We start from the raw sequence: 13,933 nt of genomic DNA, 5'->3' as shown, positions 1-13,933 counted from the left end.
CTTTTGAGAAGCCATGAGGCCTTTTCCCCCTGCTCCCGCCCCCTCCGCCGCCTTCCTACTGGCTCCCGTGGCCTCATGGCTCCTCAAAAGCACAGCAGAGGAGGAGGGGGCAGGGGTAACGCGGGGCTCAGCTCAGGTGCTCTGAACTGAGGGGGAGGCGCCATTGCCACGGGCGGGGGTGCCGGCGGGCGCTTTGGCGGCTTCACCTCGGCCGCAGTGTTGGGCAGCAAATGTGATGCTGTTAGAGGAGGCGGCGGCAGCAGATATTTTGGTAGCGGCAGGGGCTTTGGGGGTTTATTTTAGCCGCAGCGCCGGGCGCAAGCACCTAGGATTGGCCGCCCACAAAGGACCTCCCCGGGCTTGCTTTCCTGAACTCAGTCGCCCCACGCTCACCAAAACAAGTCCAGGGAGGTCCTTTGCGGGCGGCCAGTTCTAGCCGCCTGCAAAGGACCTCCCCAGCCTCCGCTGTCTGTGACAGTAGAAATCACTGCGCGGCAGTTAGAAACTGCTGCGCTGTGTTTTCTTGCCAGCTGCGCACCTTAGAGGGAACAGTGGTCAGGATGAAATATAAGATCAGGGGCACATATTTGCGAGAGGCTGGGGACACAGCAGTCTTCTCCATGACCTCTGAAAATCATGGAGCACAGACAGAGTGCCTGAAAATTAGTAAAGGGTTGTTTCTATCTTCAAAAAAGGGTAAAAAGGAGAATTCGGTCAGTTTAAATTTGGGGCAAAATTCTGTAACAAATCTTTTAAGTTTGAGTGCCTTTAATACCACAACATTTTGCTTGACAGGAGTATTTCTCAAGAAAAAATTGAGAGTCCTATAATTACAATTTTATAATCGTTTTAGGCCACGGGAATGCAATAGATACTGTGGGTCTTTTATTTTGCAAACCATTTGATAAAGCAGGGGTGACCAACTGTGGCAACTTTAAAACTTGTGGACTTCAAAGTCCCGGAATTCCCCAGCATGCAAAAAGCAGCTGAGAGTCTTGCGGGGCAAGATATATATTCTAAAACCCTATGAATAGGATTTGCTTGGCTGTGGCCCTGCTCCACTAGATCTAACCCATACTGGCTTAATCAACAAATCAAAGTTTAATACAAACCTTGCTTAGCTGATACAGGAATGCAACCAAACTCTCAATTCTATTGTACGTGGAATCGGTGTATAGAAACTTACCTAGAAGACACAGGCATTTGAAATGATACAAAGGAAGCTGTTGTTTCTATATATTTATTGTAAAAGTGACAAGATGGAATTGGCTTTAGATGGCACCTCTTGGAGTTTTGAAGTTCATCCCTACGGTGGGCTGCGTGACCTGCAGGTTGGACAGGCTGCCAAAATCCTGTGAATAGAAGAGAGCCAAGATATACTAAGTAGATCCCTGGGCAAGAGCTGAAAAGATCTTTTCACTCAGGCTAAATGATCTACTTGAAACCATTCGGGTGGTCTTTGAGGCTCAATTTCCTTGGTGTGCAAAAACAAATGAAAGCTTTTGTAAATCATCTTGTGTTCAAGTATTCTAGCGATTTGCCAAGAAGTTATGTTTGCTTTATCCCCTATATCTGCCTGGCTTTTAAACGCCCTACTACATAATAATACTGCTCTCCCCACCAACCATTCAGAACGACTCCCAAGTGGGGTGACTTTTTTGGGAGGGCATCTTCTTATCTTGACTACCAATGACTGCGTGGACAAGTTCATGCAGCTTTATTGGCAACATTTTTGGAAGTGGTTTGCCATTTCCTTCTTCCTAAGTGTGCGAGGGAGGGACTGGCCTGAAGTTATCCAGCTGGCTTCATGCCAAGGTAGAACTAGAACTCACAGCCACCCAGCTTATAGCCTGGTGCTCATGACCACCCCACCACCACACTGACTCTCCTGGCTATTTTATTTTCACTTAATCTTCAGACCCTCACATCAACAGCCAATTAAAAAAAAAAACCCAGCCACTATAGAAAAGCAATTCTACTGGAAGCCATGCCAATGCCCTACTCACCAGCAATTTCAACATTTCCTTGGTATCTGGATCCACTTCAATAATCTCCTGATCCAGGGCAGAGACCTGGAGAAGAAAAGAGGCAATGATTGACTTGGTTGTTAACAGAGGCCCAAGAATTATGAGTCAAAATACAGCAAAGGTGTGATGTATACATGTATCATAAATCCCCTTCCTGCAGACAGTTTTGAGATTGTCAGCAAGATGCTTCAATAAATGTGAGCAAGAAAAGGAGTTAAAAGCATTAGCCAAAACTATATGCAAATATGACTCTGGCATCTTTACAACCATCCCTAACCTGTTGCCCTCCGTATATTCTGCGAACCATTCCAGGAATATCAGTTTGGTATCAACAGTCCTGATATGACTGGAATGATAAGGCCCCCTAATCCTAAAACCTTTGGGAAATACGTTGAGGAAGGCTGACACACAATGTATCAGAATAAATCTGTTCTCCATAAAAACTACTGTTAAAGAGCGAAGGACTGGGCATCCAATACAAACAGAGCCTCAGTAAGGTTGTATATTCATAGGGGGTATCCTTTCCTCTCAGATATTCTAACCTGCAAAGCTTTAAGAACAAAATGTACCTCTGGCTAGTAACCGCAAATATTTTTTATTAATTCTGGAGCCCCAAATTTAGAAACTTGACAGAATAACCTTTCCACCGACTGAAATTTTGGGGCTCAGGGAACATGCAAAATACATCCCATGGAAGCTGCACAAAAGGTAATTTTTTGCCCATATTTGCCAAACTGAATTGCAAACAGAAAGTATTATGGCTCTTCTCCCCCCCCCCCCTTAAATACTATTAAAGGAAGAAAATGACCTCCAACTTTTAGTCACTCAGGAACAGCAAAAGAAAGAACCAAACTACCAGATAAAAATAGAAGCTTCAATTATATTTCATCTCCTAAAATTGTATCAGGACAACACTGAATTCAGGTAGATGAATAATCAAAAATATCTTAACAGAAAACATCCCCTAACATTCTTCTAAAGTAATGTGTTGATTTAAATTACATTTATTTGTTTTACTGTCATTTTTGTTCATTATCCTAATTTTAATCTTAATAAAACCCGAGAAATTTTACCTGGCTTAGCTATTTTCTATAGGGCTAACCAACTACAGCGTTAAATAGTCTGGGGTCCTACCAGAGCAAGCCTATGGCTTTGTAAATCATCAGAACAGAAAGAAATCAAGACTATATGATTAATATTTTACATATCTTTCTGTCAAGAGCCACACAGAAAAACAACTGCATTGTTTTGGAACAACAGAATATAGTACAGAAAGAATGCCCTTACGTTAATGAGGGGAAAAAAACAATCAAAATTATGATTAACACTTCCAAAATCAAGTACGAAATATCTGGTGCTATAGGGCTAAATGAAATAGCAATAGCACTTAGATTTATATACCGCTTTAAAGTATATAGATTTATATACCACTTTACAGTGCTTTACAGCCCTCTCTAAGCGGTTTTATGGAGTCAGCTCTTGCCCCCAACAGTCTGGGTCCTCATTTGACCCACCTCGGAAGGATGGAAGGCTGAGTAAACCTTGAGCCTGGTGGGATTTGAAAATGCCAAATTGGAGGCAGCCGGCAGTCGCCAGAAGTAGCCTGCAGTACTGCACTCTAACCACTGCGCCACCGCGGCTCAAAACCGTGTCTGAAAAGCTCAGGGTTTGAAGGAGATGGCAAGAGGCCCCACAAACACGGGAAATGCTTTCAGGCATTCTCTGCCTGCACTATCAATGACAAAGGCCACAGGGGAAGGCCTCCATCACTTTCGAATGCAGGCCCAGTTCACCTTCCCTGTTACACAGCGCTAGGGATTCGAACCGCTGAACTGCCGACCTTCTGATCGACAAGCTCAGCGTCTTAGCCACCGAGCCACCGCATCCCTCAAAAATCCACAATAGATTTTCTTAATTCGTATTAATGATTTAATACCAATTTATTGACCAGAAGAAAAGTTTTATTAGATAAGATTACAGATAACCCAGCAACTACATTTTGCTAAGATGACTTACATATTGACTTCTTGCCACGCAAAATTGACTAGGCCTAAATATGCTTTTATTTAAATTTAAGACATGAAACTCCTATGAAACTCATCTGAGATATAAAACTTACCTCTGGGACATAGTTATCCCTTCTTTCTCTTTCCTCTTCTTGTAGTTTGATAGAGATACCTCTGACGGGCCCTCTTTGGATGCGTTTCATCAGATGGGTGACATACCTGTGGAGAAGAACGGAAGGGGGGGGGGGGTTAGCATAACTCACTGTGATTTTTTTTCTCCCTGTAAAAACCATCAGGCATTCAAGCAAGAATAGACTAGAATAGAATTCTTTATTGGCCAAGTGTGATTGGACACACAAGGAATTTCTCTTTGGTGCATAGGCTCTGTGTACAGGAAGAAAAATAAAATAGAATACATTCATCAAGAATCATAAAGTGCAACACTTAGTGATAGTCAAAGGTTACTAATAAGCAATCAAATTATACTAGGAAACAAATAAAACAATATAAATTTTAAAGATACAAGCAACATGGTTACAGTCACAAGTGGGAAGAGATAGGGACCAGGAAAGGGATAGGGACTAGGAAGGAAGAGAAGAATAATAGTAAGACAGTCTTAGTAGGTAATTTGACCGTGTTGTGGGGAATCTCAGTAAGCTCTGGATGGACTCAGCAAAGCTTAGCCTTCAACATTTCAAATATAGAAAAACGCCAAACTGGGACAAAGCTATGACGTCTGTTCGAATCACCCAGTTTTCAGCAATGTCTGAAAAGCTCAGGGTTTGGTAGGAAATAAAAAGAATCCTCCAAACACGGGAAATGCTCTCAAGGATGCTTTTCCTGCATTATCAATGACCAGGCCACAAATAAGACCAAAATCACTTTCGATGCAGGTGCTGCTAGTGAGCAGGATTCAGATTTAGAACGACCGCGTGTGAAAACTCTGCACGGAGTCCCACCCGCAACAATGCATACCCAGCGATTTTGTTCCGCAGCTTCTTGCTAGGGATGATGGCGATTTCCTCACACACTCGCTTGTTTGTGTGGAAGTCGTTTCCAAGGCGCGTGTAATATTTTTCAATGATCACCCGTGCCGCTTTTTTCACCGTCTTGGTACGGACGCGTCCCTAAGGAGAGCCAAAGACACAAATAAATCAGCACGTCGAAGAATGTAGCTTTTAAATTTTGCAAACCCTCTTGAGAAATTTGAAAACCAGGGATGACCAAACTGGTGCCTTCTAAACTGCATCTCCCCTTGAAAAGTACTTGGGAGCGAAAAGCCTCAGAAATTCTGCTTTTGTGGATTATAAAGTTTATTGCCAAAGAAAGCCTGTAATTTTCAGAAATATTTTTCGAATGTGCTGAGTCGATATGAAATGCTTGCATCTACCTCTGTTCGTCTTTTGGCTGTATTGTTCAAATGATTAAAAGGGACTAATTGTTTTAATTTTTAAAAAGTGTTTATGGTTTTGAACGCCACCTGTGCCTGATGACGGAGTTCACACATTGCACTAAATCATGATAGGATTGGACAGCTTTTGGTTACAAACTACAGTTTATAAGGCTGAATGCAACACCAAAGTGTAGGGCAGGGGAAGTTGAGAAACAAACAGTTAAGAATTCTGCTGCTTTTATCCCCCAAGTCGTATAAGCAGAGTTAGGCAACCTGGCATTACCATTCACACACAGTGACAAGCCAGGCTAGAAAAGTCAGGCCTGTTAAGTCCAAAGACGATCAAAGGATTATTAATTAACCAGTAAAATAGTTTGCCTTCAGAGGTGTGGGCGCTTCATCACTGGAGGTTTCTTAAAGAAGAGATTGGGTAGCGTCTGAAATGGTATAGCATCTCCTGCTTGGGCAGGGGGTTGGACTATAAGACCTCCAGGGTCTCATCCAGCTCTATTCTGATTGATCAATTACTGGAGGTTTTTAAGACGAGATTAGACAGCCACCTATGTGAAACGGTACAGGGTCTCCTGTTTGAACAAGGGGGGGTTGGACTAGATGACCTCCAAGGTAACTATATCCAGCTCTAGTCTGATTGTTCGATCACTGGAGGTTTTTAAGACGAGACTAGCCAGCCACCTCTTTGAAATGGCACAGGGTCTCCTGCTTGAACGGAGGGTTGGACTAGATGACCTCCAAGGTCCCTTCCAGCTCGATTCTGGTTCCAATTTACCGTTTCACACGGCGGGTGAGCATCCCACGTCAAAAGCAACAACGCTAGCTGACTATCCTCCCATGCAGACGCATCAGTTCGGAGGGAAGGAATCATTTACCTGTTGGATCTCTGCCTGCCAGGCAGCTTTTCAAGGGGCAAAGGCGGATGGGGGGGAGGCAGGCGGGCCCAAAACGATGCCTTTTTTCCTCAACCAAAACGGAGAGGCGGAGGACCCCCGCCCCGCACAGTCCCAGATTTGGCCCCTTAAAGCCCCCGTAGGCCTCCAGTGCCCGCCCGGCCTAGCAGTTCCCACGCAGCCTCCATCCCCGCAGCCATTACTGCGGCGGGAAAAAAGATGGGGCACCTTCCTCAACCCCCGGAACAGGCCAGGCCAGCCGTTAGCATCGATTCTACCGACGGACCCACCGACACCCCTCCCGGAGGCCCCCGAGACCGCCCCGCATTTTCCTCCCAGCGCCGCCGCCGCCCCGGATGGCCCCGGATTGCCTCGTCCCCACTCTCACCATCTTGGCAGCTGCCGGTGGGAAAGGGAGCAAAGGATCTTGGGAAAGGATCTAGAAAGGTCGGTCTGGAAGAGCAAGCGAGCGAGGCGGAATCGCGCCTCTCGTGGCGGCCCCTAGCGGCCTGGAGGACCGCTGCACAGGCACGGAGTCCAATGGGTTTGGATCAACTTTTCCCTGTTATTTTGATTTTATTTTTATTTTTTTTGATAGAAAGGCAGCACTGATGGGCTTCTGGCATTCAGGACAGGGGCAGAGAGTTGTCCCTGCAAAGAAAGAGAAATATGCACCAAGACAAATTCCTTGTGTCCAATCACACTTGGCCAATAAAGAATTCTATTCTGTTCTGTTCTTTCCATATTCTATTCCATTCCTATTCCTATTTCATTCCATTAGAATAAGTAAAATAAAAGGGCCTTACCGAATATTGTCACTGTGGGCATACAACCCAACCATGTTCATCCTAATCTCTTGATGGAAGAATTTCAGTGCAGAAATAGTATTTTATGGGCTTTGGATAAAGATTTTATCATATAGTAATATTCTCATTTTTTTGGAGAGATGGAAGAGGAGGAAGAATGAGGTAGTGCAATGCTGTTTCTACATTTTAACAGGGGAGCTTCGTAATACTAAAAAAGTCATCATTGAAAAAAGCTGACAGCCTTAGGAAGCAATCTACTGATAAGACCTAGCTGAGATGCCAAATTTCCAAAGCCATCCCAGAAATGCATAGAATCTGGGGAGAAACCTACTTGTGGAGAAGCTATACAAAAACATTTAGCAAATCATCAACTATATATGTGTGTCTATTAGAATCTTCTTTCGTCTATATGTATATATGAAGAATGGTTTTAGAGAAGAAAAACGAATAGGATTGCTGTTGTTAGTTGCGAAGTCGTGTCCGACCCATTGCGACCACATGGACAATGCTCCTCCAGACCTTCCTGTCCTCTACCATCCTCTGGAGTCCATTGAAGCTCACACCTGCTGCTTCGGTGACTCTATCAAGCCACCTCCTTCTCTGTCGTCCCCTTTTGCCCTCAGTCTTTCCCAGCATGAGGCTCTTCTCCAGGGAGTCCTTCCTTCTCATTAGGTGGCCAAAGTATTTTGAGTTTCCTCTTCAGGATCTGGCCTTCTAAAGAGCAGTCAAGGTCGATCTCCTCTAGAACTGACCGGTTGGATCGCCTTGCAGTACCAGGGACTCCCAATAATCGCTAACGGGATTATTGATAGTAAAAATAGAATATCCAAGTGTGACAATAGTCCAGACATACAACTGTGTTGGGTTACTAAAGAAAATGTGCTCTGGTATTTTTAATTATGTCTGGTTTCAGTTCTCCGACCCATTTTTTTAAAAAAATTCTCCCTCAACATTGGAGATTCCAGCCCCACATTATTTCTAATGTGTTTTCCCTGTGACTGTCATTTCTTTGAATGGAAGAATGATACAGATAAGGAGAGTTTTAAATCTACAAAAATATTTCTTCGGCATTTTTCCCGTTGACCTCAGGAAAGAAACGGAATCACTGTGACTTTTAAAGGTTTTTACTGGCTTTATATTGACTGTTTTGCTTATTGTCGTGCACCATCCAGAGTCCCCTTTGAGGGAAAGATGGGCAACTATATAAATTTGATTAATAAATAAATTTGCAGTCAGAAAACGGGCTTGATATGTGAAATCTATGAAGAGCTCCTTTTTTTAAAACTGGCATTTCTGCAAAGCTGCAAACGTTATGCAGTTATTGAAGTCTTAAATCTAACTAGACTTCCCACAGCCTAGACATGACAATGCAAAACACAATTACAACAGAATGCATTAGCCTTGCCTGTGTTTCTACACAATAAACACTGCCCTGCTTTTGACATTTGATCTTAACCAAAGGCCGAGCAAATGTATTGATCAGACAGCATCAAGAGGGCAGCAATTTGGTTTGAGAAAAAGTTATATACTGATGCCGCAGAAATAAAAGATATTCCCCTGGGGGTCCTTTCAAACGGAAATGAATACAAATAAATGGGGACAGGAGGACAAGGACGGTAGGCACGCCCCGTTTACAGACCTTAGGAATGGGGTGAGGTCCACGGTAGACCGTTTAAAGTTTTGGGGGTTTGAGGCTGTAACAACAGTGTCAGGTAGAGCATTCCAGGAGTTGCTGAAGTTGTATTTTCTGCAATCGAGTTTGGAGCGGTTTACCTTGAGTTTGTATCTATTGTTTGCCTGTGTATTATTGAGGTTGAAGCTGAAAGAAGTCATTGACAGGTAGGATGGTGTAGCAGACAATTTTGTGCAGTACACTTAGGCGGCTTGGTTCTAGGCTCTCCAAGCCCAAACTTTCAAGCCTGGTGGCATAAGGGATTCTATTGTGAGCAGAGGAGTGGAGGACTCTTCTCGTGAAATACCCCTGGACTCGCTCAATTGTGTTAAATGTCTGATATACAGTGTGGATTCCAGGCAGACGAGCTGTATTGGAGGATTGGTCTGGCAAAGGTTTTATATGCCCTACTTTGCAGTACAATGTTAATGTCATTTTGGGCTCGTTTGCGGTCACAAATCAAGGATTATTTGTACACAGACGGCAGCCTTCAGATTCTCCCGTCTCTTCCAACCTCCAGCCCTGAAAAAAACACCACACCAGCCGGAAGTTCTGCTGCAACGTGTTTTATTATGTGCCAAGAACTACATCACAGCTTACTCCACACAACTGTAGGAGAATGCAGTCTTGCCCGCATATGCTACAATGAGGTAGACTTCACATACTGCTTCACAACAACCCCACAAAGAGCAGCTGGAATATGCAACATGAGCTCAGCAGGAAAAAGGGAGAACTTAGAACATTCGTTCTTTGGCACACAGCTTTCCAAGAGACAAGGGGGGGGGAAGAAAACCCAAAATAAAACAAAATCAAAACTTCAACTCCCAGCGCAATCGGTGGGGCTGCTCCCACAGCGCCCGAGGGGGCCGTCCCTCTAAAAGAGAAAAGGGTTCCTCGTAAAATCTTTGCTGGCCCGACCCAGCGCAGCCCTTACCTCCGCTCAAGACATAAAAAAAGAAAATTGAAGTCTTGTGACTTTTGTGATTAAAAACCTTTTTGTCAAGCCCCCGGAAGTGCAACTTAAAAGTGCAACGAACTATATACAGCAGATCAAAGATCCATTTATCCGGTCCAGTTTCAAAATCCAAAATATCCTGCCCTTCGCGGGATTGCAAATACTGCTATTCACAACTGGGAATTATTATTATTGTTGTTGTTGGTTTTTTTTTCCTTTTTTCTTTTTTAAACTAACAGCTCCCAGAAATAAGTTGCAAGGATGTTAAAAGCTGCCAGGAAAGAAAAAAATCTCGTCTCAAACGGCTTAAAAACCATTTCAAGAGTGTAAAAAGGAACTGGTAAAAATCCTGGAGCGTAAAATATGAAATATGATTTTGGTTTCAAGTGAAGAACAATGTCTCCTTGTTGTTACAGTAAAAAACACCAGCTGAACATCCAGTTTATTCCGTTCAGATGGGGAAAGGGGAAGGGGAAGGGGAGGGGAGGGAAAGGTTAAACGAATGGAAAGGCACTGTATGGCAACTGCAAACAAAGTGGAGCCAATGAGAACTGCATTATTATGCATTCTACCATCAGTATTGCAAGAAATGTAAAAAAAGGGCCCTTGATAAATAAGAAATTTGAAGGCATCTGCGTCCAATACCTTCTCAACCTATGGTCCCTTGATGCTTCTCCTCAGCAGGCAAGGAACCAAAGTCTGGGAACTGCAGAATTGTTTCGAGGGGCCCCTCCCCCCTCACAACCCCCCCCTCCCCAAACGAAAAAAACTTCACTGTGCATTAGTGCAGAAACAAAGAAAGACCAGCAAGTGCAAACGTGAAGGCAAGGTTCCCCCGTTAGTCCTTCCGACGGGCATCTCCCCCAGCCTGGGTGTGGCACCAACTAGGATCGGTGGGCTTCTCTTCTCTTAAGTCAACGGAAGAGCTTTGCCCGGCAAACAGGAGCAGCTCGCCAACGCTGCTCTAGCTGGCGTCGCGGTTCTTCTGGTTACGCATCAGTGGACGGTGGTGGTGTAGGATCTCCATGGAATGTTTCCAGTGCCAGCAAGAGCGACAGAAGTATTTGAAGCACATCTAGTGGTGGAACCAAGAAGATCATGAGAAGGTCTGAAGCCACCTTGCAACTAAGGTCCTACTGTTTATGCTGAAAGCAGATACACGTCAGACTCTTTCATAGGACACCACTTTTTTTTTTTTGGCCACCGGTTCTGTGGGCGTGGCTTGGTGGTGGGTCATGTGACTGGGTGGGCATGGCCAACCTTTTTCCCCCACTTTTTAAAGCATTTTTTTCCTGCCGGTTTGGGCGAATAGGCTGGAAAGAAATGCTTTTACAATAGCAGAGTTGGAAGGGACCTTGGAGGTCTTCTAGTCCAACCCCCTGCCTCGGCAGGAAACCCTATACCGTTCCAGACAAATGGCTATCCAACATCTTCTTAAAGACTTCCAGTGTTGGGGCATTCACAACTTCTGGAGGCAACTTCTGTTCCACTGATTAATTGTTCTGTCAAGAAATTTCACCTTAGTTCTAGGTTGCTTATCTCCTTAATTAGTTTCCACCCGTTGCTTCTTGTCCTGCCCTCAGGTGCTTTGGAGAATAGCTTGACTCCCTCTTCTTTGAGATATTGGAAGACTGCTATCATGTCTCCCCTAGTCCTTCTTTTCATTAAACTAGACACACCCAGTTCCTGCTGCAACCGTTCTTCATATGTTTTAGTATGAATATGATTATCGGAATCTTTTTTTTAAAAAGTATTTTTTTTCCTGCCTATTTGTCCGAAACGGCTCACAGCTGATCCATGCAATTGTCAGAAGATTTTTTTTTTAGCTTTTTAAAGCATTTTCTTCCTTCCTATTCGCCCGAGTCTGCAGAAAAACAAATGCTTTAAAAATCAAAAACAAAAAGCTCCCAACGATCGCACGATCCTTGGAAGTTTTTTTTACTACCTTTTTGCAGAACCAACAACAATTGTTCCTACTGGTTCGGCCAAACGAGGAGGATTTCACCACTGTATGACATGTTTACAATATACCCTAGTAGAACAAAACAATAAAAAGGGACATCTTTCACCAGATTTTCAGACCAAGGATGGAGATAGGAGCGTATACCTGATCTCTACAGAAGAAAGGACCCGGCTGAGATCTGCAAATCTGACACATCGCATCTTCTAGATACGGATCAATCTGAACCTGTAGAGAGAGAAAAGGAAATTCACCCCCTTTGAATGGAAGCATCGTGAGAAAAGGGGACACGACCCTTTGGTTAATTGAACAGAATAAGGGATGTGTCAATGCTGCTTTGGGAAATGATCTGCAAAACTGCAGTAAGGGTAAAACCATAAATGGTTCCCTCACTCAGATCGCCTTATGAAACATTCACAGTAGATTATGTATAATTTTAGAATAGAATGAAATAACAGAGTTGGAAGGGACCTTGGAGATCTTCTAGTCCAACCCCCTGCTTTATCCAACATCTTCTTAAAAACTTCCAGTGTTGGGAGCATTCACAACTTCTGGAGGCAATTTCTGTTCCACTGATTAATTGTTCTTACTGTCAGGAAATTTCTCCTTAGCTCTAACTTGCTTCTCTCCTTAATTAGTTTCCATCCATTGCTTCTTGTCCTGCCTGAAGGTGCTTTGGAGAATAGTTTGACTCCCTCTTCTTTGTGGCAGCCCCTGAGATATTGGAAGACTGCTATCATGCCTCCCCCTAGTCCTTCTTTTCATCAAACTAGACATATCCAGTTCCTGCAACCGTTCTTTATATGTTTTAGTTTCCAGTCTCTAATCATCTCCTTTGCTCTTCTCTGCACTCTTGTATTCTTTTTGCTGATTCTCTGTTAGTCTTGGTACTTGGGGAACGCAAAGCCCAACAGTTTTAGTACATACTGTCTTCCGTGTTTCTTGCATTAATTCTGTTCTAGGTTGTAACTGTTTTAAGTGTTTTGTTTCAACACCCAGAGTCTCTTGTTTGAGGTGGGTGGCTATAGAAACGGAATCAATAAATCTTTCACTCCAACCAGGATCTCTACCCCTGACTTCACAGATGGACTTGCCATGCTACAAGCTTCAGTGTCTCCACACTACGAAGCTTATGACCTGGGGTCCCATTACCTTTTTTGTAAACTTTGTTGTTTTGATCTCCACAAATGCAGCACTGACTGCTTTCAGATAGCTACGCTGGTTGTTAAAGGTGACACGTCCAGACCCTGTAAATAAGCCAGTTTATTAGTACAATAAGACTGAGAGGCAGATCAACAACAAAGCTTTATGAGTCGGCATGCAGGTGACTTACTACAAGGTCTGCCCTACTGGGTCAAGAGAAGGAAGAGTGGTTTCTGAGCAGTTTATCTGTCTAGAGACCCAGATTAGAAAGATGACAATATGAAAAAAAATGTTCGTTTCAGGAACTGAACCGTAGCTTATTTCTGCATGAAATGTCCTTATTGCACCTTTCCGATTAAGATTTAGATTGGAACTTGAATATTAATAAAATTTCACACCTCTCAGCTGGCTTTTTTTTGGTCCTGTTGAAATACATTTTGATCTTAATAACCGAGGATTAATTCAGGAAGGCAACAGATGCATAGAGGTAAAAATATTGCCAAGTCAACCTGAACTGAAAACAGATTTTGTCCATTTTTAATAACATTCAAGATGTCCAGTGCAACACATACTGGGGGAGGAAAACCCATTTTTCATTCTGCCCCGTTGTCAAGAATTGGCAAAGATCAACTGGAGAATAGCAGTAGCACTGAAATGCTGCTTTATAGTTCTTTACAGCACTCGATTTACAGAGTCAGCCTCTTGCCCCCAGCAGAAATAGCCTGCAAGACTACATTCTAATCACTGCACAACCACACCAGATAGATAGATAGATAGATAGATGATAGATAGATAGATAGATAGATAGATAGATAGATAGATAGACAGACAGACAGACAGATAGATGATAGATAAATAGGCAGATAGACAGAAACAGAGATAGATTGCAATACTTGGGATTGAACTGCTGGCAATCAGCAGAATTAACCTGCAATACTCATTCTAACCACTGAGCCACCATGGCTCTTAGCACCCTCATCCAGCCTCAGTTCAATTAAAATGACCACTAGTGAGACCTTCTCTGCCACCCGTGCTCACCACAGTCCAACAGTGAAACCAAGGTAGT

The 13,933-nt window shown here is 43.5% G+C and overlaps 2 protein-coding genes across 9 annotated transcripts in view; both read right to left on the bottom strand.

Annotated features, from left to right (window-relative positions):
- Window positions 1-1,224: 1,224 nt before the first annotated feature.
- RPS17 (ribosomal protein S17) lies at window positions 1,225-6,830 on the bottom strand. The gene is made up of 5 exons (XM_081964689.1): window positions 6,720-6,830; window positions 5,009-5,160; window positions 4,147-4,252; window positions 2,007-2,072; window positions 1,225-1,352 (listed from the first exon to the last, which is right to left on the bottom strand). The coding sequence occupies exons 1-5, from the start codon at window positions 6,720-6,722 to the stop codon at window positions 1,272-1,274; spliced, it is 408 nt and encodes a 135-aa protein (XP_081820815.1). The 5' UTR covers window positions 6,723-6,830; the 3' UTR covers window positions 1,225-1,271.
- A 2,529-nt stretch (window positions 6,831-9,359) lies between these two features.
- Window positions 9,360-13,933, bottom strand: part of CPEB1 (cytoplasmic polyadenylation element binding protein 1) — a 33,676-nt gene continuing 29,102 nt past the window's right edge. For all 8 annotated transcript variants that reach the window (XM_081965238.1, XM_081965241.1, XM_081965242.1 and 5 more), the window contains exons 10-12: window positions 12,877-12,971; window positions 11,872-11,952; window positions 9,360-10,839 (exon numbers count right to left, since the gene is read on the bottom strand). In XM_081965238.1, coding sequence (XP_081821364.1) covers window positions 10,729-10,839; window positions 11,872-11,952; window positions 12,877-12,971 — 287 coding nt within the window. In that variant the 3' untranslated portion in view covers window positions 9,360-10,728. The remainder of the gene's footprint in view (window positions 10,840-11,871; window positions 11,953-12,876; window positions 12,972-13,933) is intronic.

This window comes from Natrix helvetica, assembly GCF_964273705.1.
Source record: "Natrix helvetica genome assembly, chromosome: 12".
NCBI lineage: Eukaryota > Metazoa > Chordata > Lepidosauria > Squamata > Natricidae > Natrix > Natrix helvetica.
This window is presented reverse-complemented; position numbering and strand designations above follow the sequence as displayed.